The following is a 25,854-nucleotide window of genomic DNA, read 5'->3' as shown; positions in this document are numbered from 1 at the left end:
CACTTACATATTTGTATAAACAGTTTATCATTGCCAGATGCTTATAGAAATTATGCACCATAGCAGATTAAGACACTTATTAGTATAAATTTGGGAGGTACGAAATCAAACAAAACCCCCCCTCAAAAATATACCATAATTACATGTGAAAAAGTTACTATTAACAAGAACTGAACTGCAAGGACTGCAAAACTAAAAAGGATGTTTGCTTTGTGATAAACAAATCTTTATTAGATTTGACCTTTTTTTTAAATTACCTCTTATAATTAAAAGTACAATAAACATTATGAAGTTACTGGAAAACATATTACAAACATGCAAAACTGGATTCCACACTGATGGTATGACGCTGAGCGTGCCAAAACTAGTGAGGCAAGTCACAGCAGGTTGAGTTCAAGGTTTCCTCGTTTAGTGCAGGTTAATCTATATTTGCCGTAGTATCTGCCAAGATCGTCAGCTTAGTCAGTGTGTGGCTTTCTAAGAATGTAGTACAGGCTGGCAGTGTAGTTCACAAACAAGGGCTTGGCCTCTACCGGGAACCTGTTTTCAATGCGCCCTCTGGTGGACAAAAGAATACTCAAAAATAATTGATGGTTGATTAAAAATAAGGTTTGAAATATTTTATTATTACACTTCTTAATATTTGGAGAGGAAACAAGTTAGAAGACTAAAAGTGAAGAAGTGCGTCACAATGTCCTGAACCTGTTTAGATGGAATTTTTGAGTTTCCACCCTCTTACATTTAACTGACAATTTTTCGTTTAGAATGCAATGTCCAAAGGGTTTCAGAAGGCTCAAACCTTATTCTATTATTTCAGAAAAATAAAGGATTGTGTTTGTTTTATGTCGAAACTTGAAACGGATATAAATATTTTATTTCAGCAACCCGATGCAAGAATCAAGCCACTTTAGCTATAAAAGAGTCAGATTTAATGCTATACGTTGACATTAGCATTACACTGTTTATGACTAAATATTGATCTAGCTTGCACATAGCTGAAAAATAAATGCACAATATTGGAAACGTGGTAAAACATTTAAAGGCATACTCCCAAAATGAAAATTCTGTCATCATTTAGCCTACTCACCCTCAAGTTGTTCGAAACCTGAATAAATAACTTTGTTCTGATGAACACAAAGCTGACCTTTTAGTCAGTTTTCAGTTTAGACCTTTTTATCAACAATGTGATTGTGTTATGACTTCAATGTGACCAGGATTATCCATAGCAGTAGAAATGTCATAATTTGCCTATAAACAATGTTGATATGGTTTAATAGATTAGCATCTCTATTGCTTTCAGGCCCTCTGTGTGCCTTATTTAACAAAGAGAGCCTTCAGAAACTCCACAGGGAACTGCGTATTCTGTTAACAGAAGCAAATTATGAACTAAAATATCTCCATAAAGAAATCAATTTATTTAGAGAATAGCCACACTCTCGAAACCACACTTTTACAAAATCATCTGAATTGTATTGGTAGGATAAGTTCCTCTTTGCGAGCACATTTTAGGAACTTAAAAATGGTTTCAGGTTCAGCCACACTGTTAGACAATGTTAATAATTTACACATGGCATACACTTTTCTGTAGGCTAGATTTATAAAAAACCACAGAGGTATATTTCACAAACGACAAAGTGTTGTTGACTCATCGTTCTTTTCTTTAGGAATGGCCGATATTAAATCTATCTTATGTAAAAGCCCTCAGCAAATACTACAGGCTGGTATTTTATTACAGTGAACACAGCACTAAGCAACAAAGTGTTCCTTAGCTACATATAAATGGACTGATTATGATGATTAGCCTTTCAGGTCAAATTAAAACAGTGTGGGAGGAAGTAAGTGCTGTCATTATACTGGTGTCACACAGTAATGTCGCCGTGACCTATTCATCGGTTATATGCAGTTTTATGGCCGAATCTCTAAAATGTCGCTTACAGTCACTTTGCTTTAGCAAATAAAACAAAGAGGTCATATTTGAAAAAGGTCACTTTGTTAAATTAGCTGTGTATATAATTGTTACAAGGCTTCAGCATAATGTTTTTCAATAAAAATCAACAAACCGAAGATGACGTAAGGTTTTTGTTTTGCTTTTGGGGTCATTTTGCCTCATGTAGGAGGTAATGGGAAAAAAGTGTCAATAACACATAAATCATATCGGATCGTATATAAATGAAGAGGGGACATTCTGGGATCACAAAACGCAAGTATCCTCAACACGAGAGAAAGATTTACACACTTTCCAACCATGAGAGTCGTCCTGCTGGTATTGCTGTTGTTGTTTGCAGTGTGGGCCGATTCAGCCCAGTCTCAGAAAGCTCTCAGGCTCTGTGGCCGGGAGTTTTTTCGGGCTGTGGTGTACACATGTGGGGGTTCCAGATGGAGGAGGGGCCAAAATGAGGACAACGTAAAAGGTGCGGAACACATATTATATTTCCTTAAGTTGACATTTTTTTTAATGATCAATTAAGCGATAAAACAGAACAGTCTGTTCAAACTATTAGTTATTTCTGTAATAATTGTTCTATTCTATTCTGTTCTGTTCTATTCTATTCTATATTTTTGAGACTATAAAAAAGTGTCATATAATAACTAAACATTAAATTGTTTACATTGTGTAAAAATAATAATAATATGGAAATATAATAGAATTATGTTTTCTAATGTACAGTATATTCCAACTACTTTGCATTCTGTTCAACTGATCAAGCTTTTAAATAGGTACTAACAATATCTACCGATAGATAAAAGCATAAATCATAAATCTAGGCTTTGTTTGCCACCTGCTGGTATTTTGTGGTTTAAGTCATTATGTCCGGTTCCAAATGTCGTGTTGTTCCACATATCAGCTCAGTAAATTGATCTTTTGTATAACACAGTCATGAACGAAAAAAATAACATTACAAAATTGTGATTTGCCACAGGCTATGAAATGCAGACTGACAAGGAATTCTTTACGACCACTGCAGAGATGGATCGATCAGGAAGAGACCTTGACTCACTGCTGCCCTTGTTGTGCTGTAAAGTGGGTTGTCACAAAAATGATCTGGCCCTTTTGTGCTGAGAAACACTCAATTATGATCAGCTGTCGAAGTTTGGCTTGCTCACTTGGGGTTAGGCGCTACTTTTTTGTAAAGACGTACCTCTCTATCCATTCTATTTTTAATTCGCACAGTGACAGATTTGAATATAAGGAGGTCTTATAAAAATAAACAGTGTGTATTTTATAATGTCTTACTGCTGTTCTGTTCATCAGAGGGTCACACTAAATGTATCTCTATAGTGTTTAGTATCCACTGTTTTCATGACATAAGAATCAATTGTACATATCAATGTGGGATTAAAGAATTTGAAATTATTACTCAATGTATTTATAGGCTCTATTGTGTTTTTTTCATCGTAGTAACGAATAGTTAATTGCAAATACAAACAACAATTAAAGACGAAATAGAGGCTTGTTGAAGCTGGTTACACTAGTTTATCTTCTTGTTCTTTTAATAAGGTGTGTCGATATCAACAGTTGGCTATATAGAAGCTTTTGAATGACTTAATTACCCCCATGTTGACAGGTGTGTTTCGATCTAAGGTTGTGCACGACTAAACTAGATTCTAGGGTCTGCATTGTTTGTGAGAGCTTGTGCAATATATATTCTAACAGTATCATTATAAAGAACTCTCAAACTTAAAGCAAACTCTAAACACAACAATGAACAACGTACAAGACATATAAGTTTATTAACTTAAAATAAATAATTTTAGAATAAGGCAAAAATTATGAGCTGGATGTGGGTGCTTATATATACTGTACACCTATCTTAACACAAGTATAAATCTGGGTACATTTTTTACAGAATTGCAGAATAAATCCAATGCACCAATTTATGCAAGAATGGTCGTACAAACAATTTACACATTATGGTTGTACAGTACTCAGTTTGTCCTGTTCTCACCCGGTCTGCAGTCTGATTTGTTATTTTGCATGTTGGTTACCTGATCATTATGAGATGTGTTAGGAACAGGAATAATCAGGCAGTCTCGTAGATCTGGATGATATACAACCTTTCCATTCTGAAGGCCACTAAAACATTCAACAGGATTTGACAGCAGCCATGTCAGATGTCTCTAGCTGGTTAAAATCACACACAGATCTAATGGCCGGCTTTTCAATTCCCACCGTATCATTCAAAGTAGACACCGTAGACATTGGCAACGGCAAAGAGCGAGCTGTTTTTGAAACTATGTGAAGAGTAAGTATCATGTGCCGCATCCCACAGACATCGACTCCCCATGCGTATGTTCTGATCTCTGATCTGACCGATCCAAATGATTACTATGATTTTATAGCGAGGAATCATCAGGTCTTTCACTCTGGCCTTGACAACCTGAAATTACATTATATTACAGACATTAGCTGCCCATATATTGATTTAATTGATTTCTTTATTTGATAAATAAAACTATCCATGGGATTCCTTTTTGAAAGCTTCTTCATTTTACAGCACTTTGTAAAGGGGTCTTAAAACATTAATGCTACTGTATGTGACCTGAACTGGTAAAGTGTAATTAATTTAAAACAAACTAAAACCCAGTGAGTGTGTAGAAATCATCTGACCTCAGAGATTGTTTTGGTCATTTGTCTGCACAGTTCAGCTTCATATTTCTCCTCCTGTAGGTAACTGGTCAACACATCCTTCAGAATGTCCTTTACTGTTAATACTGGGAAACGTCGTGGTGGTGCTGCACAAAAAAATGTTTCATGTAAAAAAGAGAAATTTGTCTATTGGAATGTGTATTTAAACGTTAATGTACATTGGAATTCATGTCTACAAAAAAGAAAGCATCTTTGCACAGAAAACATGACTGTAATGTCAGTTCTCTGTCAGACAAGACTCACTGAGCTGGTAGGTGTTCTCCATGTGCACTGTTGGCCTTGGAATATCGTCATGGTGACCGGGCTCATCAATGTAGGACACAGTGCTGATAGAGCTACAGAAACAGACATTTGAAACAACAAATGAACTGTGATGATGTTCCAATATTTGGGTATTTGACAATGTAAGCCGTTTCAACAGTGCCCTGAAAGCTACCACTTTTCCCCAGTTCTTCTTTAGTAATTATACACACATTTAAGAACATATTACTGGCAAGACATCTGTAATTGTATTTTCAGCTGGTTTTTCTTATGCTAGGGAATTCCAGTAACTTACTCTTTGGTTTTTCCAATGGTATCTTTAGCTCTGACTTCATGACTGCCCAGTGAAGACACACTTGCACGCTTCTTCAGCAGACGTGCTGCTTTCTCTTTCGCTAAATCCGTCATTTCCTGATGAATAATTTTGTTTTTTTTTTGGCTGATATTCAATTATGAATAAAAGACATGTTGTAATATTTATGCTTAACGTTAATTGAAACGAATTACATGAGATGATGACCACATAACAATAAACACATTATAATAATTATATAATTGTACGAGGTTGTTGCATGTATCCGTCCGCCATTAAAAAATGCATTGAAACACATCGCAAACTTAAACAACGTAAGAAAAATCGCAATTCATGTCTCAGAAAAATAAACTTACCGCTCAGTGTTTCTCTCACAATCCGGAAATGCCAAGCGTTGCCTTGACAACATTGGGTCATCTTCAACTATTCTTTCAGACAAAGGTTCGCGGCTTAGCTCATGGAAGTGTAGGCTACGCTACCGTTGCTTGGTAACATTTTTTGATTACAATAAACACGTTAAATTACCTTAATGCCATAAAATTAATTGAGTTAATTTTGTCCAAATAAATGGATCAGTATTAATAGTAAATTACAATGGAGGAGTAATATTAGGACAAGTAAGAAGTGCTAAAAAATAACATTATTTTAATTATGCCTGACGTTTAAAAAGTTTAACAAGGCATGGCCATTAGTATTAACAGAAAACAAACCAAACATTTACTAGTTAAATTAGAGCGTTGAGCAATGGCGCCTCCCTATGTCCAAATGTATGCAAGGCAAAATGCACAGGGTCATTTTAGACTGGGCAAATGGGGACAGTGTTGCCGTGTGGATCACATCTTTAAAACAGAGCAAAAAAGTTAAAAAGATCACTACATTAACACCTGACATAACATTTTACAAAGGTAATGATGCTTTTTTAATCAGCTTCAAAGTGTACATTATATTGTATCACTGACAATGAACATAACAGAATGTTAAACATGAAATTCTTGATTTTATTTTTAAGACATTACATTTTGTTTCACTTATGATATACATAGCATCTTCAGCCTCTATAGTCTCTTACAATCTGGGGACAGTTTATTGTATACATTAAATGTTTGCATATTCCTTTTTCTGAGTGGTGTATGAACAAGATGCAAGTTAACAGACAAACACAAAAAATATATATAAAATGAGAGACATGTTTCAACCAGAATGAATCATTCACAGGCAGCAGCTGTCTATCCGCCTCATATTTAAGGTCAGGTAAGGCCTCCAAACAATTGAAAGAAAACAATGAACAAAGTACACTTAATTAATTGCAGGGATAACATTGTACTTCACTGTAACCAGATTTATTCAAACCACACCACTGATGATTATCTAGGAAAATTATGTATAGTTTCAAATGATAATATCTGAAAAAAAGAGAGATTTGAGGCTTTCCAGTGAATGTTTGAGGGAGAATCTCAAATTACGGTCCCTATATCTCAAAAATCAAACAACATGGGGAACAAAGATGAGCCGTTACTTACTTTTCAAAATATGCATGTCGACAAATGACAGAAACACATGACGCATAACAGTGTAAATGTAAAGAAGTGTTTCTCTGTAATAGGGAAAAACACAGTTTTCAAACCCTTATTGAACAATAACAACTAGATACATAAAAGAATCGACAAACATTTAAAATAAATTACTAAACAAAAATAAAGTGCCATCATGAATCGGAAATGCTAACAATAACTTAACACGTAATCTGTTCTATGACAATACATAGAAACTCTGTATCCACATGGATATATGTATAACAATTTCTATCTTACATTTTTTACACATTATCTTTGAATATTGCTACAGGAAAATGTTTTGTGAAAGGAAAATCCACATTGTGGAAACCAATTGGAAAACAGTTTACACTTGACTAATTCCTTAAATTCATTTCAACCAAAGGAATTCTGCATCCCTGACACAAACAGAGTCTTATTTTCCTAGAATGTTATTTAAAGACACACAGAGAAAACATGTACTGTAGGCATCACTTTTTGCATTAACTATGAATTTCAGTTACATCCAAATTTAAGCACATAATTGAACAAAAGACAGCAGTGATGCATTTCAACATGCCTTCACCATCAAACGAAACACTGATGTGAAGAGATCTGTAATTGTAGAAATGCTTGAGAACTGAGAGTGGCACCTTAGAACCTGTTAAATGAACTAGAAACTCTTGCACAGAGAAAACTCCAAACTCTGCTACGCTATATATGGGAAAGATAAATCTCCAGCTCAAAACTATTGTGAAACCACACACATTTATCAGGAAATAAAATTGTATTTTTTAGAAAATGTGCAACAGTGAAAACGGAAATTCTGCCTTCTGTGAGAACCCTGCGAAAAAGTCCTTTTTATTGCATTTATCCTGAAGTTGTTTTGTATACGCACAAAATATTTACTAATATTCACATACACACACCCACAGAACGCACTGATGATTTTCTGCACCAGACATTATTTGTGAGATTTTTAGTGCTGTACTTCTGGAATCTTACTAAAAACATTTTGAAAGTCTTTGAAATGCCAAAAGAGTATCTTATCATCCCACTCACAGTCCCACTAGCATTGCTGTGCTCAGGTCAGTTGTCTGCCAAATATTTACCTGTAGAATACAAAAAACCCCTGTCTGAAACAAACATCGTTATATAAGCTATAACTGACTTAAAGGCACAGTTCACCCAAAACAGTTCTTGGACCCCATTGACTTCCATAGTAGGAAAGATGACAATGGTAGTCAAAAGTGCCCCAGAACTGTTTGCTGTCCAACATTCTTCAAAATATCTTCTTTTGTGAACAAAGAAATTTATATAGCATTTTTTTCGTCAATGGTGGCCAAGAACTGTTTGGTTACAAGCATTCTTCCAAATATATTTCTCTGTATTCATCAGCACAAAGAAATCGATACAGAGAGATTTGGAACAACTCTAGGGTGAGTAAATGATGACAGCATTTTCATTTTTGGGGAACTGTTCCTTTAAAAAAAAACATTTTAAGTTAATACTTAACAAACATACCTGCAGAAAATCTTTTTTTAACCAGAGAGAGTCTGTAGCCAGACCCTACAAGTTGGAAATCACAGCCAGACAGAGTGCTGCCCTCACTGGTGAACTGAACAGCGAGCTGTGACGGTTTACTGGGGCCCTCATCTAACTGGAAGCGAGCCAGTAGAGCTCCCACTCCTGAGATGAAATGATAAAAAAGGACAAAATAGACAATGAGAACTTACCAGTAATAAAAAAGCCTGACATTTGGCCTCTATTTAAACTTCTATATAGGATTGCTGACCTCTTGTTGTCAGATAACCAAAAACGGATCTTAAAGGTCCAGGGTATGAAGTTTAGCGGCATCTAGTGGTGAGGTTGCGACTTGCAACAAACGGCTCATTCCACCCTTCCCTTTCAAAGCACTAGGCTGACACAGAACTAAGATGTCGTCACATTTTCACAACGTATTTACCAAACACACTCTGTAGAGTAGTTTGTCTGTTCAGGGCTACTGTAGAATTTCATGCAAGGGGACCCGCGGTATGTAGATGGATAGAAACAGCTCATTCTAAGGTAATAAAGACATAATGCTCCATTATGTAAGGTCTTTATACACCTCTGAACACATAGTCACATAGGTCTGCCTAAAAGCCGAAGCGCTGTGTGAGGTGGCCACTAGCCAATCAAATGTAAGAAGGCGGGAGTTACTGTTTACAGAGCAAAGCGGTGACCAATCAAATCAAAGAAGACGGAGTAACCGTTCTCAGATCTCGAGCGTGATATTCTGCATCATGTGGTGACTCGTGAATGGTAGGGTTTTTTTTGCGAGAAAGGACCAGATTTAAAATATGTAATTAGCTATTGAAGCGGCCGCAATGCCAAAGTAGCCTAAATATAAATTGCACAGTAGTAAGTGGGAGGATGACTCAAATCTCACAATGTGAATTACACATGTGGTGAGACGACTCAAAGATTCTTTGTAAATATAACGTTAACTGTAATTGAAATCAGAGCACAGTTAAACAATTTAATAAAATCAAACTGAAAATGGGATTATATTACTTCTGTCCAGCATCAGCAAATCTTTTCAATTTTACAGACTTTAGTCTGGCATACTCATCCTTGACAGCTACTGAATTTAAAACAGTTTTGCTAAATTTTGCATGTTCTACAAACATATACTTCAGGAAAGATGTACTGTACTGTAGTTCTGTCAGAAGTTAAGGCAGCTCGTTAAGGTAAGCGCATTATTGTTGTTCATTAGTATGTATTAATTGCATATTTTTTGCTATCGTGGTGTGTGCGTTAAGTTCATGAACGAGTGAAAAATACCAGCTCATCGCGTTGCTTTCCGATGAACTAATTATAGTGGGCATTTTTGCACAAAAATGCGCTAATTTCCTGATTGCCATTTGAAGTGGTTTCTGAACATATCCTATTAGTCTTATTTTCTAATTTTCTTAATGCATTTGCCTTGTTTGATCTGTTTGATCTATTTTCCTGATTTTTATTATATTTTTTCATCTTGTCATGATTATAATTATAAGGAAATAAAAAACGATCCTTATCAACGTTGATTGACATTGCAATAAAATACTATCACATTATTTTGGCAGTTAAAATTGTGGGCTGGTTTTGTTGGAGTGAGTAGGTTTTAGTGAGCCTTTGGGCTGGAAATCATCCACCTAATCTAGCAACACTGACATCAGTTTTAATGTTGAACGAGTGTAACGTACAATGTAAGAGGCTAAACATTTAATATTTTAAAGCGAGGCATAATTTCAAGAAGTGTGTTTAACCAATCGAGAAAAACAGTAATGGTTACCAAGTAAATTGACTTGCCTAATTAATTATCTCTTTATTTCTTAGTTTTCTCTTTTTGACAAGATCTCCCAAGTGTCTACAACCTTTGTATAATGATATGTCCGTGACTGGTCTGTGCTTAAACTTAAAATTTAAAGGGACAGTTAATCTGAAATTGAAAGCAGTGAAATTCTGTTATAAAATGTTTTGACAATCACAGTACCAAACAGTCATTTCCTGGCTATTACGCATAACAGACATAGGCTAGTAGTCTAAGAAGCTGCCATGAACCACCCTTACAGAAAAGACACATGAATTTCACATGTTTTTTACATGTTTTTCGCATGTGATCACATGTATACAACATGCGTTTAACATGTGCAAAAAACACGTGTGATCACATGTGAAATGTGTGTTTTTGGAACATTTTGGTGTGAATTCCATGTGAATTCCCACGTGAAACCCATGGGATAACATGTAAAAACCCATGGGATGACGTGCAACATGTGGTGAGGTGAAGAACATGTGATCACATGTGGAGACATGTTGCATATGTTATCCCATGGGTTTTTACATGTTATCCCATGGGTTTCACATGGGAATTCACATGGAATTCACACCAAAATGTTCCAAAAACACACATTTCACATGTGATCACATGTGTTTTTTGCACATGTGAATTTCGTGTGTCTTTTCTGTAAGGGCAAGGCTGAAGGCAACACAAAGAATAGCTAAAATTATGGTTGAGAACTTGAGACAAAGGGAATTCTGTCACACTTATTATCAATACGCTTGTCCTTTACGCTCTTATCTTACATCATAATTGTATTATAAATTTGTGTTTTTTTCCACTACCTAGGTAGTGGCAAATAGATTTATTCCATCAGTCGTTTTTATGCTTGTGTTCTACATAATGGTAGTTCAGATGTGAGGTACGAGCGTGACTCTAAAACAAGTAGTAGTATTGGCTACTTTTTACTTAAGTACATTTTAGAGCCCATACTTCTTACTTTTACTTGAGTAAACAAGTTTAGTCAGTACTTAAACTTTTACTTGAGTACTTTTAAACATGAGTATCTGTACTTCTACTTAAGTAAAGGATGTGTGTACTTTTGCCATCTCTGCACATAGTTATTTCTGTCAATACATCCTCAAGGAAATTACACACATCATCTTTAATACCAGATCTGTTGTTATCAGATGCTGAAACTAAAACAGTGTGTGAACAATTATGATTGTACTAACCTCCTTTTAAAGGGTTAACCCGTGGTTAGGTGTAGTATGAAAAAACATTTGAGAATGAGTGCTAAAAGACAAACTTATAAATGTAGTTTTAAGATTTTGATTCTGTTTCTGCTTTATGCTACAGCAAACTACAGGTGGATGGAAAGCAGATGATTGACTGCAGTGAACTGCGCACTGCTAAGCTTGCAGAATTAAAACAAGCTTGACATCATGTCTGCCACTCGAACAGCCTTTCACTAATGATCTCTGTATTATTCAGCTGAGGACTTCAAACTGGCCTGTTTTTAACCTGCCACAGAATCATATATTGAGACTATCCATCCTTACATTGCATTTTATTTTATGTTTCCAAACAGTCTGTATTGTTTGAATGAAATAACCAACATCTTCAGCTTTTTCCGTTTGCTTTGCAAATCCTGTAAGCAATCAAATTTACTACCACTAAGGCATTCTGCCAAAGACACCACATTGTGCAGATGCCAGAAAGAGCTACGCTAAGAAAAGCTCTCGCAAAGCTGTTGTTGAACTTGCCGTCGAAACATTTTACATCTAATGAACATTTACCTCCATTTTCAGACCTCTGGGAAAGCTCTGGGATCTTCCATGCTATTTTCTGCATCTCTGGATTCCTTATGAGGCAACACACAGACAAACATGACTGCACTTCAATACGCTGCTGTTTGAGGGTGTGGAAGATGATGTTCTTGCCAGATTCCTACCAGGTGGCCGGTGGAAGCATGGCCTGCAGTTTGTTTACGCCACCGTCCACAGCTGCCATGAACTGGATGTTGGTGAGAGGTGTGGGCGCCAGCATGGCCTCTGCATTATATTTATAGTCTATCCTGAGGTCTGTGCAGCTAGCATCGCCACGCCAACTCACGGCCAAATTCAGTGGTGTGGACTGGACCCCTTGAGCAGACACCTGTAAGCATAAATATCACAAGCACATGCAAATAGCAGCATGTAAGGATATTTTTCGAATAAAAGCATATATAGAAATGATGCAAATGCAACATAATATGGATATATAAATCAACTCTATAATATATATTGTTTTAATGTAACCAAAATGTGTTTAATGTTACTGAATGCACTACAAAACAACATTGTTTAAAGGGGATGTGCAACGGTGTTTCATGCATTCTGACTCCTTTACAATGTTAATCGTGCTGTCTTCTCAAGCTTGACATGGTCAACTTGTCAAAAAACGAGATAGACGTATTATGTAGTATTTCTGTGCTCAATACACTCCCCCAACATTCGTATAGGTTTCGGAAAGTTTTTTTCAAACATGAAAAACCATTACGTAACAACTTTTCTTAGTCCCTTATTTCGCATTTCTCCTGGAAAAGCACGCCCAAGGCGAAAGAAATAGCCCACCCACGCGTCAACTGACGAACGATAGGAAGACCCGCTTACCATCAAGATTGGCTGGGCTGCGTCAAGATTGGCTGCGCTGTGGGCCTGCAGCTCGTTACTCTTGCGATAGTGAGAGAAGTTTAGGAGTGTTTGTTTGTTCATGCCATTTCAGAGATGGATGTTATATAAATGGTGGACATAACGCTGGATTTGGAGATCGTTTGAAACTGATAGATGGAGCGGTCCCAGCGCTAAAAGATGCCGGACATAAACCACACACGTCATATGTCTGTGGCTATGTCCACACTAATGCGTTTACATTTGAAAACAGAGTTTTCATTTTCAAAAACGCTCTTCGTCCACACTAGCGTTTCAAGCGTTTGCTAAACGCTGGCCATCCACACTGAAGCGTCTGAAAACTATGATGTCACCGTATAGCGCATGTGTGAATCGTAAGAAGCTTCGGCACTTGGTCACATGACTACATCGCATGACGAAAAATGCATCATCGTCTTTGAACGTCTCCGTTTTCCTCATCCACGCTACAACACGAAAACAGCGTTTTCAAATTTATCCAACTTTAGAGAGCGTTTTTAAAAAGCTCCGTTTTCAAACCAAAACGCATTAGTGTGGACATAGGGGCCGATCAGACAGGACGCCTTTTTGCTGTTAGACGCGCCTCTTTTGAATTGTTTTCAGTTGGCAGGGAACGTTTTGCGTGCTGCTTATACGCGCCGGGTGCCTCGCGTTTTTGCCGCCTGCAGCACCTCGCGTTTTTGGCGGAGAGCTCTGAGCGCCTAAAGTTGAAAACTCTGAGCAGAAAAGCAGTTGATGTCATGCGCCTTTTTTCCCATTGTCCAATCGAATGAAAGGAGAGGCGGGACGGAAATGTTATAGTTGCTTGAAACGTCCGGAGACTGTAAGAATGAAGGAGAAACTTGTGTTGGCTGACGCGGGTTAACCGAGCAAGGTCAGAGCAAGCGCCCTCTGCTTGTACCTTTTTAAAGTTTCTGATAATATGACAGTTAACAGCAACTAGAGCGCTCACGCTATAATCCTTGACTGACAGCTGTTTCGGTGGTTACCTAGCAACATAAAAAAAACGCTGCGCGCTGCTCTTTTCAAAGAGTTAACCAAAAGAGCAGCGCTGCGCGCCTTGCGTTTTCGAACATGAAAAGCGCGTTCTGTCTGATCGACCCCATAGTCTGTGTTTTGTTGGCAATGGGTGCGCACGTGCTATGGTTCCGCCCTCTCCCCCGCATGCGTCGTATGTTTTCGGAAATAATCGTACAGCTGTATCTGTCTTTTATACGTAAATGTGATCAAACTAAAGACCCCACGGATATCTGAAGGGTGCGATACTATTCTGTAAGTACTCAAGAAGATTAACATGTGATACGCAGAAACTGTCTGAGTTACAGCCACTTTAAAGCTCACCTGGTATTTGAGCATGTCCACATTGTAATACGTGGCCTGTGGCCTCTGCTCAGCAACTTTCTTCAAGTGACTCATCAAGCTCGGCATGTTCACCCAAAACTCCTTTGAGTCACCTGTAGGTGGAGTGGTGTCACTGTAAAACAAATTAAACACGTTTTATTCGTCTATTTCAAACATTTACATTTTCATTACATGCTTGACTATGCAAAACTCACTATCGCTATCGCTTAATTCAGTTTTATTTATAAAGCGCTTTTCACAATGTGCATTGTTCCAAAGCCGCTTTACAGGAGAAAATAAGAAAAACACAAAAAAGGTAAAACACAGCACAGTGCATGGTGTTTATAGAACAAGCAAGATTATTCTAGTAAATAATATCTAATAAATGCAGTCTCACGGTGGTTTATTTAGCATATTATGCATTAAGTGAATGCTTGGCTGAAAAGATGTGTCTCTAATCAAGATTTAAATTTGGAGAGTGTGTCTGATCCTCGAATAGTATCGGGAAGGCTATTCCAGAGTTTAGGTGGATTTAGTTATTCTAGGTGTTATCAAAAGTCCGGAGTTTTGAGATCTTAGAGAGCGTGATGGGTTGTAGTGTGGTAGAAGCTCTGTTATGTAGGTAGGGGCTAAACCGTTTAAGGCTTTATAAGTAATTAAAAGAACTTTAAAGTCAATACGATACTTAATGGGCAGCCAGTGAAGGGATGATAACATTGGGGTTATGTGATCGTATTTTCTGGACCTGGTTAGAACTCTGGCTGAACTGAATAGGTCAAGCCAGAAAAGCCCGATGCCCCAAACATTCAGGTCCCTACGTCCTACTGTAACTGTGTTTTTGTTACCTCTTTATCATCCACCTATAACTTTCCTATTCTATAAATCCAATACATTTATTTTTGATGAATTATTTCACTGCCTCTTTTGTGTCACTCAAATGTATATTAGGAAAATGCAACACAGCAATTTCATCATATTTGTAATAAGTGAAATATTTAGTTGAATACTGCTGTTTGCTAAACCAAACGAAAAAATCTCCATTTGCAGTTCAGTTGGACCAAATCATTAAAAAAATCAATCTCAAATTGGACATCAGTATTGTGGGAGTTTATTTTACCAGCACAGGAGCTGTGGGTTGGGAAGAACCTGCTCCAGTCGACTGTACTGGCTGATGGTGAAGGTTAGTTCTGGCGGACTGGGATGACTGGAGAAGTGTCTGGTGATCCCGGCTGGGAAAGACAATACCATCTCCCCCGTGATCTTCACCAGACATCTGAAACACAGAGGGTGTCAGAAAGTCACTCAAATTCAAAGATTTTTGAGGAACTGACTTGAAATGATGATGTAAACTGAAACCACTGAGACTCATCTGAATGAGGGACAGTCCGGGGTAATTCTCATAAAATATTTGCATGTCCACATCTGCTGTACACTCTTTTTTTAACATTCTTTTTTTATATATTTTGGGGCTTTTATGCATTTAATGACAGCGTACAGTAGAGAGTTGACAGGAAGATATTGGGAGGAGATGGGAGCAGGACCGGTGGGAACGGGAATCGAGCCCAGGTTGCCGTGAGCGCACTGGCGCTATGTGTCGCCGCATTAACCACAAGACTAACGATGCCGACTGCTGTAAACTCTTTGATGTATATTTAAATGAGTGACATCAACTTTGACCAAATGGTTAAATTAAATGTTTCTGTTAAAGTTTTTAATCACAAATTTATTAGGAACAATATTTAAATATTTTAGTATTTATATTGGCATCAGGCTCTGTTGCAAGCTTTTGTAGAAAAAAAAATCAGTCAGAACAGAAAAAAATACTGACCAAGGATACTAACAGGAAATAATGTCACAGCATTTACTGTAAGGTTGTTATGAAACATTTTCAATGTGGTTCCCATTCTTTTAAAAAGCCCAGCATTAATCGGAAAAGATCAACATAAATAGCCGACTAGTGTAAATGGCACAGTTTTCTGAGAATTACCCATTATATTTAAATCCCATGGACAAGTGCCAAGACTATTCTTTGTCAGTAGTTTGCGATCCTCCCACATCTACCGTCTCTACATTACTGTTGACACAACAAGGTTTTGACTGCATTGATGAATCTTAAATCCACAGTTATAGTGTGTTCCCAACCTGACAGAAACTTTGCAGGCTGCACCGTCTACTGTATGTACCACTAAACAGCGCCAACAAAACACAGCTTTTGCAGACGATCAAGAGAAACAAACAGGAAGTGGTACCAAAAGCCACCAAAATATCAGCTAACATTTAAGCTCCTCACAGGTGTTGTTGAGACGGTACATTATCTACATGACTTCAAATGAAAACTTTAGTTCAGTTGGTAGAGCACTGTAATAGAAGCACAAAGGCCATACTGTAGGTTTGATTTCCAGAGAATACTCATACTGACAAAACCTATAACTTGAATGCACTGTGAGTCGCTTTGGATACCTGACACATATACCAAACACATAAATGTAATGTATTTGTAAACTCAGTTTAATGTGGTAGCTGCTTACTTGGTGGGATCTGCTCCTTTAAAGTAGGCGCTGATGGTCTCTGTGAAGGCGGCTGCTACTGGTAGAGTGTCCTGGGGTCCCATTGTGAGGGGGCTTGGACCTCTGGAACATACTGAAATTAGAAGAAGTAGATCTAGGTTTACCTGAAAGTAGTGCAACCTGTGACATTGATAGTAATATGACTTTATGAAGCATTATGATCGTCAAACTTGGACATTCACTAGAAATTACTATTAATAAACATGCACATTGCAGCAAAATTAACATTTAGGAGAAAGCAGCCCAAAACCCTAAGTATGGGTTGCAAATAAGCAATAGTTGATTGACAGGGATAGTTCACCCAAAAATGAAAATTCTGTCATCATTCACACACCCTATTGTCATTTCAGACCTTTATGACTTTCTTTCTTCCGCAGAACACAGAAAAATATATTTTGAAGAAAGTTGGTAACCGAACAGCACTGGCCCCCATTCACTTCTATTGTATGGACACAAAACCAATGCAAGTGAATAGGGCTGTTAACAACATTCTTCAAATTATCTTTTGTGTTCTGCAGAAGAAAGAAAGTCATACAGGTTTGAAACAACAAGAGGGTGAGAGTAAATGATGACAGAATTTAGATTTTTTGGTGAACTATCACTTTAAGCACTAACCTGACACGGACAGGTTAAGTTCACGGCCCAATGTCGGTGTGGAGGCTGCGCTCAGAGAGGTGACGGAGGAGATGGAGGAGGTGCTCTCAGCTCTGGCCAGAGGAGCGAAGGGTGGAGGACTCCAGGAGTGAATGGGGGGGCTGAAGGGACGAGCCTGGGGAGAATAAAATGATTTTAATGAAATGTGGTTTGCTAAATGAAAAATGACCTCTGTTGCAGTCGTACCAGTTCTGCTAGACTTGGTTTTCCAGGTGGTAGTTTAGGCCTTGAAGATGGTCTTGGTGGTAGAGGTGGGATTGGGCTTCCAGCAGACAGTGGTGTACCAGCACGTGCAGGAGAGGACGGCCCTAGAAGCATAAGAGCCGATGCTGTGTTATATATCTAAGTACCAGGATGTGGTTCACAAAACAGCACTGAGGTCGCCATTAAGTGTACAGTTGTAAAAGGTATAAGCAAGCTACAGGCATTCATTTACAGTAGCTGTGTGGATAACACTGAATATGTTAAAGGTCCAGTGCCTAAAATTTAGCGGCATCTAGTGGTGAGGTTGCAAACTGCAACCAAAGGCTCACTCCACCCCTCCCTACTCTCTTTTGAAGCACTACGGCAGCTGACACAGAACTAAGATGTTGTCACGCTATCGCTTCTTTGCCGAAGGAGTTATTTTCCATAATTATATGTAGTAACTACTGTCTAAATGTATGTAAAGCTGCTTCGGAACAATGCAAAACTGTGAAAAGCTCTATGTAAATAAAAACAAATGGATCTTTTGTCATAAAATCATTAATTATGCAGAATTGCAAAAAATGTGTAATTTTGTTCACTTTGCATTGTATTCAGCAAACTGTGGACTAAATATTGCACACCATCATAACTGATAACTTACCACTGCCAGGCCCTGGAGAGCCCATTACAGTCCTGTAAGTTGGAGGAGGCAGTGGAGGTGGGGTTCCCCTGAAGCCTCCTGTTGCCATGTCTTTAGGAGACGTTCCAAACACAGCAAGCTCTTCTCTCACCAAAGACAACTCTGGTGTTCTTCTGTTATCATCTCTCAGGGTAAGAGCGGACGATATGGCTCCATATCTTGGGTGGTCTGATGGCAAGAAGGGCAGCCCAGAGCTGGATGGGGTAATGGGGATCTCATGACCAAGTTCTACCTCTGGGAGCTGAAAGCAGGAGGGAAGCGGCAGGGGGCTAAGTGGAGATTCTGAGGGTGGAGGTGGTGGAGGTGAATCCGGAGGTGGGATGGGGTGAAGAGGGGGAGGTGATGAGGCGGGAGGTGGGAGGTTGAGGGGCGACGACGGGGGCGAGTCCGCAGGGGAAGAGGACACAGGTGGAGAAGGGGCTGGCTCATCTGGAGGTGGAGGTCTGGCAGGAGAGCCCTCTGCGAAGCTCACCCAGCTGCAGTGCACCATATCCGATCCGGATTTTGGCGTGTCGACAGCGCCAAAAACATTGTCCAAGTCTGGCATAGATGCACCTCCAGTTGGGTCAGATAATGGAGTGTCCTGATAGGCAGAGGATGATCTGTCTCCTCTGACACTAGGAACCACACTATAATAACCTGCACAAAAATAATAAACATCAAACACATGCATGGAACTGCTGTAGACAATCCGCAAGTTTAACCTTTAAAAATAAACGTTATGTTCTTACCAGAGGATTCTACAGAGCTGGAGCTACGTCCAGGTGGGGTGACAGGGATGTTCTTTGGAGGAAGTGGAGGCGGAGCTAAAAGGAAAGATGAAAGTCATTTCGCTCTCATTACATGAGAAAATAATAATAATACATTTTATTTAATGGCGCCTTTCAAAACACCCAAGGTCACCTCACAAACAGGCAAAGAATAAAATAGAAGTACAAATCACTGCACAAGACAAAAAACACTCAGCATACACAGATTAAATGCAGGACAGATTCAGTAGAGCATATTATAAAAAAGCTTGAATAAAAAGATACGTCTTAAGACGTGTTTTAAAAGTCCGCAAGCAATCGCTGTTTCGGATATCTAAGGGAATGGAGTTCCATAGGCGGGGGGCAGCACAGCTAAAAGATCTCGCACCCATGGTAGTAAGTCGAATACGAGGTAACACAAGAGAAATTGAAGATGAAGATCTGAGAGCAGGTGAAGGGGTGTAAACGTGAAGAAGTTAAGTAAGATATTGGGGTGCAAGATTATGGAGTGCCTTGTAAGTAAGTAACAGAATCTTAAAATCGACTCGATCCTTTACTGGAAACCAGTGCAATTGCTGAAGAACATGAGAAATGTGCACAGTAGAAGGTGTTCTAGAAAGAACACAAGCTGCAGAATTCTGAACCAACTGGAGCTTACAGTATATAGAAATTTGGAGGGAACACCAGTGAGAAGGGCGTTACAATAGTCTATACATGAGGTGACTAGTGCGTGAATAAGAACTGCTGTATTGTTGGTTGAGAGAGAAAAACGAAGACAGTTAATATTACGTAGGTGGAAATATGCAGTCCGCGTGATATTATTAATTTAAGTTTCAAAGGACAGTGTGCCATCCATGATAACACCCAAGCTTTCACAATATCACAGATTGACACAAATGACACTCGCACAACTGTATGGCTGAATGTAGGAAATAACAGACGGCAATTGCAGTTATTATATGAAGATATTTGACTGCAGAATGCCAATCTGATCAGAATGAAATGATCAAGGGCTGTATAATAAAATATCATGATAAAAACTAACATCTGTGTCATGTTTCTCTTAAGAAAAATCTTTGAATACCACATGTTTACGTATATTTTTTTATTAATTGATTTATAGTCACAGAAAATTTTGTTGTACCCTCAGGCAAACTGAAATCCAATTACATGTAGCCGGCAGCATAACAACACCTTTTCATTAGTTACGGCCTTAGTGTTTTATTTTGCCATTCTGTATTTTTATTCTTTACAACTTTGATGCATCACGCTGTTATTTACATGTACATGCAAATAAAGACACGTTTTCCATATATCTGACATTCTCATGCTTAAGGAAAATAGTATGAGGTGAAGGTTTGGTTCAGTACCTCCAGTGGGGAGTGATCTGATCAGAACACAACTGGAGGTCGAGCTCGACTGACACCACAACTCTGGCTCCACCATGAACACTGAGAAACAAGAGGACATTATTAGTACAAATGAAAAACATTCCTCAATACAATTCTGGGATCAAATGAAAACTTCCAGTTGTCATATTGATAAAAGGGATACAAAATATTTTTTATGTTCATTTTTTTGATAATGCCAGAGTTAATGTCTGAATATGTAGATAAAGCAGAGATTAAGTGTGGGCAGTATAATGTTATAAAACCCTACTGTATTTTATGTTAAATAATAATAAAGTGGCAAAGTGAAAATGAAAATTCTGTCATCATTTACTCACCCTCAGGTTGCTCCACACCTGTATAAATGTATTTGATTTGCTCAACACAAAGGAAGATATTTGGAAGAATGTCAGTAACCAAACAGATCTCACCCCCCATTTACTGCCATAGAAGGGAAAATTAATACTATGGGAGTCAATGGGGGATGAGATCGGTTGGGTTACTGACATTCTTCCAAATATCTTCCTTTGTGTTTGGGAGTACAAAGTAATGTATAGAGGTTTGCAACAATTTTTTACATTTTTAGGTGAACTATCCCTTTAAACCTATACAGTTTGCAGAATAATCTGTTCAGAATAATCGGTTCAGTCAATTCATGAAGTCAAACCACATCCATATGACAAAAGCTTGTATACTTTCTTATTCTTATTATAGATTTTATTTCTTCTGTGGAACATATGAAAAATCTTGGGAGATTACATAATGATATAATTTCTACAATGTAGAAATGTAGAGAAAAGTCACACAACAGAAAGTCAAACAAGTTTGGAACAAAATAAGTAATGGAAAAAAATGTTTTTGGGTGAACCAATTTTTTTCTTGTCTTGTATGGGACACAATCTGCTTGTATTTCTTAATTTTTCTCTCACAATGCCATGTGTTGCCATGTCATATAATATCTACCATGGTAAAAACAGTATAGCAGAATCTCTAATGGTTTATGTATTTCTACAGTCACACAATATACTTCCAACCCTATTAAATTACTTAAATAATGGCCATTAATTGTTATTATTCTCATTTTGTAATTTAGTCTTTATTTAAAAAGCCTGTCAATAAGATTTACCTTCTGAATTGTGTGCTTCAACATTTGTCTCAAATGGTGGCCCGAAGAACACTGAGCTGTTTTCTCTACCAAACAAAAACAGAAAACAAGATCAAAGCACATCAAGAACCTCCAGACACCAACATGTAATTTCGTTTAATTTAGTAATTAATAAAGAGTGTAGAACCACAAACAGTTCCATCTGGGTTTTTAGGCTAACCTGGGTGTGTCAGAACCAGGCCCCGGGGTTGTCGTGGGTGTTGGAGTGGATCGTCTTGGTCTGGCAATGTCCTCACCTGGAATATGCAAGAACGTAAGAGAGCGATTGTCTGTATTTATAAATACAATTTATTATTATTTGATACCGATATGTCGTCCAGAACATCAAAGCTTAGGAAATAAATGAATGTCAATAATACACTCACTTGACAGGTTTCTTTTCATCGGACACTGTAATAAAGAAAAAAAATCAAGCAAAAAATAATAGTAAAATAACTTTAGTGCACAGGCACAGTAATATAGTACATAGTATAACTGTATTTTCATTCATCGAAACTGATGAATGTTCTCCGACACGACCAATCAGCGACAAACAATTATTGGGCTAATGGAAAACCGAGATCAGATGCCAACACTGAACTCCAGCTGAGATTACATTCAACATGCAGAAGCTGCTGGTGATATCAAGAATCTAATGAATCACTCGTATTGGTCCATCTTATCGAGCTGTCAGCACAGAATCATCTCAATGAAACGGGGTCTACTGCGCATGCGAAAACAATACATCTAATGTACATAAAACAACATCCACAACAAACACTCACTATAAGAATCGATGCATTATTTATGTATTGGTAATGAAGCTCCAGAAAAATTACTAAGTAATATTATGCCAGCAAAAAATAAATCAAAGCTTCAATGACGGTACTTACTGGACTTCTCCTCTGTGATCAGCATAAAGGAAGAAAGCAGAGACCTGGTCAGGGAGTCAAAGATCAGGATAAATAATAAGAAAAACATCAGAAAGGAAAACTGTTGTTAACACATGAGGACACACAGTGAATCAAGAACACTGTTACTTTGCCTCTAATTTACTGTACAAACTAAATTGAATGTGAAATGCTAAATAAAAAACAAGGCATTCTAATGGAAGATTAATTGACTTGACTGATTAATTCTGTTCTGTGCGATTTTAAAAGACTAGCAGAAAAAAATAATGTTCAATACGCACACACAACAATTTGTTTTCCTAAAAATGCATTAAAACAGAATTTTAGAAGGAAAAAGTATTTGTTAGATGAAAATTTCAGCTAATTAAAAATGTAAATAAATGCATAAAAATGAACCTATGATGATGAATCTAAACATAAATCCACTGACATTCATAACCACCAAATCAGACTGGATTTATGTGACCACTTCTTCATTGATTACTTATTACACAGCAAGATGTTCAGATGATGCTTCACGATGATCACACAACCATAAAAAAACACACATGAGATGTTTTCTTCCCAAGCACAGACTGATGAGATGCATGACAAATAAAGTCAAAGAGTGAAGAGGTCTGAATTATCACAAGCAGTGTACAACAACCACTTACCGGACTCTTCCTCTGTGTGAGGAAACAAACAAAAGAAACAAATGAATTCATCTCAGATGTGACACTAAACAGGAACTCATGAGCATTATCCCCTTCTCACATGATTACGAGTGATCTCAGACCTGTAGCATGATCATTTCAAGAGCCTTACCAGAGGAGACGGTGATATCGCCAGGCTCCCCACCGACGCCTTCAGCTCATCCATAGTGGACACTGTGCAGTTTCCACTGTTTGCTGCCAGCGGCTTGATCTTGATCTTAAATTTGTTCCCATGTTCCTCCTCACCCTCCGACTCGCTGGAGGAGCAGAACGTCCTGACCTTCGGAGCTGGTGAGTCGTGTTAAGAAAGATTATTTTCACAAATGAGAGCTAGTAAAATAAAGACCATTCGGGAGTGTAACCTCTAATCTTCACCTGTAATCTCACACCGAGGTGCAGACATGAGTGATACCACCTTGAATCGCGCCACATCCCAGAACACCAAAGTATTACGGCAAAGAATTTAACAAACACATTTTAAAAATCTAGTTCCTAAATTGCCATATGCACACACGAGAAAGCATAAAACAGTAACGCATGACCAACCGGAAAACTACATTTTATGACTCTTATCACAGTCATTATGCACTTATGCAAAACAGTGTGCACCCTTGAGAGACACATGCATTAGCATAAGAAAAGCCAATCACCATGACAAAATAAAGAGACTTTCCGTTCATTAAAATATGTTACAAGGATTGAGGAAAGCACTGCTCAAACCTGCGATGAGATGCATTTACGGAAACATTTAAAGAAGACCATGGTTGTTGTAACAAAATATTATCCCTAAAACTTGTTGTTTCTTTGATAAATAAAAAAACAGATGAGTAAACTTGGACTGTGAGAAACATTTGAAATAGATATTCAAAAATGTAAAGGATATTTCCCCCTTGTTCTCCGGGTTTAACGCTATAACCCTCATCATCCACATCAGGTGAGTTCTGTTATGGAAGAGAAACAGGTGAATTCTAACATTCACATTAGCTGTAAAAATATTATGTAAAATTAGAATTCAGAAAGATTTCCTTACGTATCGATCCCAGTCGATCTCACCATAGAAACCGTTGGGTGCACCATTGGCTTTTTTCTGGGATTAAAAAAGTGAGCGATGAACCATTGTATGAACTATCAAAATGAAACATTGAATCACTAGCTAAAGTATGTTTGTAGAGATAATTTATTGACTGTACTCACAGATTTATCTTTGTCTGGTGATCCCCTGAAAAAGAAGAAAGCAATGGTTTATATTAGGTACCATACACAACGAGAATTCTAATATGCATGAATAATATATATATATATATATATATATATACACTATATACATACATAGTTATACCATGTTCTAAAATATTTTATTCAGTAACATATCAAAACAGAAACAGGCTGTGTCCATCTGTGTTTTTACTCACGTGGAGTCAGAGTCCTTTTCTTTCTTCCGTATCCCGAAAGCTTTTCGGGTACGCTTTTTTAATCCTGTTAAAAATCATATTTATGGTCAAGAAACAAATAATATACAGTTCATTTTGAATGCTTGTAAGCTTAATGAATAAGGATAATTGTACATTAATAATATGAGGTCATAATAAATGCATGGATGAAAAATCATTTTAAATTGATTTTAATAAATCAAAACAATGAGAGACAACTTAAATAATTACGTAACAAAATACAAAAACCATGTTTTTTGTAAGGCCTCAATCTTAGTCTACTTATTTGCAGAATCAATCACCCCAAGGAAGCAAAGAAAAGGCAACATGGTGAATATGAACAAGCACAGCATGACAACAATTTATAGCCTGGAGATCTTGGCATGATGGCATACCAGAACGCTTCTGGGTCTCAGTACCAGTGTAAAACGCTCCGTGTGTGTGTTCACCCATCATGCCCCTAGTCTTTTAGAGAAAAGATGATATTTCTCACTATCCCTTGGCTAAAAGTCAAGCAATTAAGCTGAATTACTACAAACACACAGGAGGATGTGAAATCTGTTAGCTACCTACTCTAATTCCATTAAATAAGGACGGTGTAATATAATCAGATTAAATTACAGGGGATCAATCGGAGACATGAAATGACCTGAAATCATGAGAGTGGACACAGAGCAGAATGCACACAACATCCTGATGCCTTGTCCTTTTCCACTGGGTCACCCTTCAAAGGCTCCCATTAGGATGCTTGTGTTTTTGTGTCCAGGTGTAAATATACATGCAACTCCAGTTTCAAGATGCACACCGGCTACACAACGTGAGACGTGATCTTCCACCTCCTTCAAGGAGACAAACATCAAAACAAGCGTGTGCTACATTTGGACATCATGCATACTAGGTAAAGTACTTTGCATGACAAATGAAACAATATGACTAGCTAGATTTCAAGACACAGCGATGCGGGCCTAAAGTGCATTTTACCTTGCATCATGGTTGCAACACTTCATTCCTCGGTTTCAACCGAGCACAGAGACTGACATAAAATAAAGCAGGGATCCGGTGACCGGTTGGTAGAGGAAAGGTGCATAATGCCCAATCCGCGCGTTCTCGTCTCGTTTCCCGGTAACCGGTGGGTTAGGCCCCGGGCATCGCTGCATCATACACCATCCACACGCGCCATCATCACAGAGGGGATGCTGAGGACAGCCGATGAACGGAGAATGAAAGTCTCTGGGAGGGTCACGAAATTACGAAGCATACTATGGCGAAGGATCGGCTCATGAATATTAATAAGGTCACGGTGACGTTGCTTAGTAACCTTCCCGGATCGTCCAGTCACGT

General features: G+C 38.0%; 3 protein-coding genes across 5 annotated transcripts; 1 reads left to right on the top strand and 2 right to left on the bottom strand.

The window, feature by feature from the left end:
* Window positions 1-2,218: 2,218 nt before the first annotated feature.
* On the top strand, window positions 2,219-3,286 carry insl5b (insulin-like 5b). Its single transcript, XM_057334882.1, has 2 exons — window positions 2,219-2,411; window positions 2,922-3,286. Exons 1-2 carry the CDS (start codon window positions 2,246-2,248, stop codon window positions 3,059-3,061), a joined length of 306 nt encoding a protein of 101 aa, XP_057190865.1. The 5' UTR covers window positions 2,219-2,245; the 3' UTR covers window positions 3,062-3,286.
* A 438-nt stretch (window positions 3,287-3,724) lies between these two features.
* Window positions 3,725-5,692, bottom strand: dynlt5 (dynein light chain Tctex-type family member 5). The gene is made up of 5 exons (XM_057334645.1): window positions 5,579-5,692; window positions 5,205-5,320; window positions 4,892-4,983; window positions 4,610-4,734; window positions 3,725-4,379 (listed from the first exon to the last, which is right to left on the bottom strand). Exons 2-5 carry the CDS (start codon window positions 5,315-5,317, stop codon window positions 4,176-4,178), a joined length of 534 nt encoding a protein of 177 aa, XP_057190628.1. The 5' UTR covers window positions 5,318-5,320; window positions 5,579-5,692; the 3' UTR covers window positions 3,725-4,175.
* Window positions 5,693-6,134: 442 nt separating this feature from the next.
* sgip1b (SH3GL interacting endocytic adaptor 1b) lies at window positions 6,135-25,854 on the bottom strand. 3 transcript variants are annotated; one of them, XM_057332894.1, is made up of 23 exons: window positions 25,495-25,854; window positions 24,496-24,559; window positions 24,278-24,302; window positions 24,114-24,170; window positions 23,967-24,024; window positions 23,196-23,374; window positions 23,045-23,056; window positions 22,374-22,385; window positions 21,867-21,891; window positions 21,662-21,737; window positions 21,463-21,527; window positions 20,319-20,399; window positions 18,931-19,005; window positions 18,161-18,838; window positions 17,500-17,621; window positions 17,275-17,428; window positions 16,621-16,732; window positions 15,210-15,365; window positions 14,093-14,225; window positions 12,016-12,218; window positions 11,861-11,925; window positions 8,279-8,443; window positions 6,135-7,866 (listed from the first exon to the last, which is right to left on the bottom strand). In XM_057332894.1, the coding sequence occupies exons 1-23, from the start codon at window positions 25,502-25,504 to the stop codon at window positions 7,844-7,846; spliced, it is 2,550 nt and encodes an 849-aa protein (XP_057188877.1). In that variant the 5' UTR covers window positions 25,505-25,854; the 3' UTR covers window positions 6,135-7,843. The 3 variants fall into 3 exon arrangements, with proteins under 3 accessions (XP_057188877.1, XP_057188874.1, XP_057188875.1); XM_057332891.1 differs by lacking the exons at window positions 23,967-24,024; window positions 24,114-24,170; window positions 24,278-24,302; window positions 24,496-24,559; window positions 25,495-25,854 and having other exon boundaries at window positions 6,136-7,866; window positions 22,374-22,417; window positions 23,196-23,239; XM_057332892.1 differs by lacking the exons at window positions 23,045-23,056; window positions 23,967-24,024; window positions 24,114-24,170; ... (1 more) ...; window positions 24,496-24,559; window positions 25,495-25,854 and having other exon boundaries at window positions 6,136-7,866; window positions 22,374-22,417; window positions 23,196-23,253.

This window comes from Triplophysa rosa, linkage group LG5 (genome assembly GCF_024868665.1).
Source record: "Triplophysa rosa linkage group LG5, Trosa_1v2, whole genome shotgun sequence".
Lineage (NCBI taxonomy): Eukaryota > Metazoa > Chordata > Actinopteri > Cypriniformes > Nemacheilidae > Triplophysa > Triplophysa rosa.
The sequence above is the reverse complement of the archived record's forward strand: the minus strand, read 5'-3'. Positions and strand labels throughout refer to the sequence as shown.

Bases quoted from the DNA above. Each gene is read 5' to 3' on its own strand.
- insl5b (XM_057334882.1), top strand. From the start codon at position 2,246: ATGAGAGTCGTCCTGCTGGTATTGCTGTTGTTGTTTGCAGTGTGGGCC. The intron at 2,412-2,921 runs GTGCGGAACACA...GATTTGCCACAG, and splicing joins AAATGAGGACAACGTAAAAG to GCTATGAAATGCAGACTGAC.
- dynlt5 (XM_057334645.1), bottom strand. From the start codon at position 5,317: ATGACGGATTTAGCGAAAGAGAAAGCAGCACGTCTGCTGAAGAAGCGT. The intron at 4,735-4,891 runs GTGAGTCTTGTC...TTTTTTGTGCAG, and splicing joins GGAGAACACCTACCAGCTCA to CACCACCACGACGTTTCCCA. The intron at 4,380-4,609 runs GTCAGATGATTT...ATGTAATTTCAG, and splicing joins TGACCAAAACAATCTCTGAG to GTTGTCAAGGCCAGAGTGAA.
- sgip1b (XM_057332894.1), bottom strand. The intron at 19,006-20,318 runs GTACTGAACCAA...CTTTCCTTTTAG, and splicing joins CAGATCACTCCCCACTGGAG to CTCCGCCTCCACTTCCTCCA. The intron at 7,867-8,278 runs GTATGTTTGTTA...TGTATTCTACAG, and splicing joins TAAAAAAAGATTTTCTGCAG to GTAAATATTTGGCAGACAAC.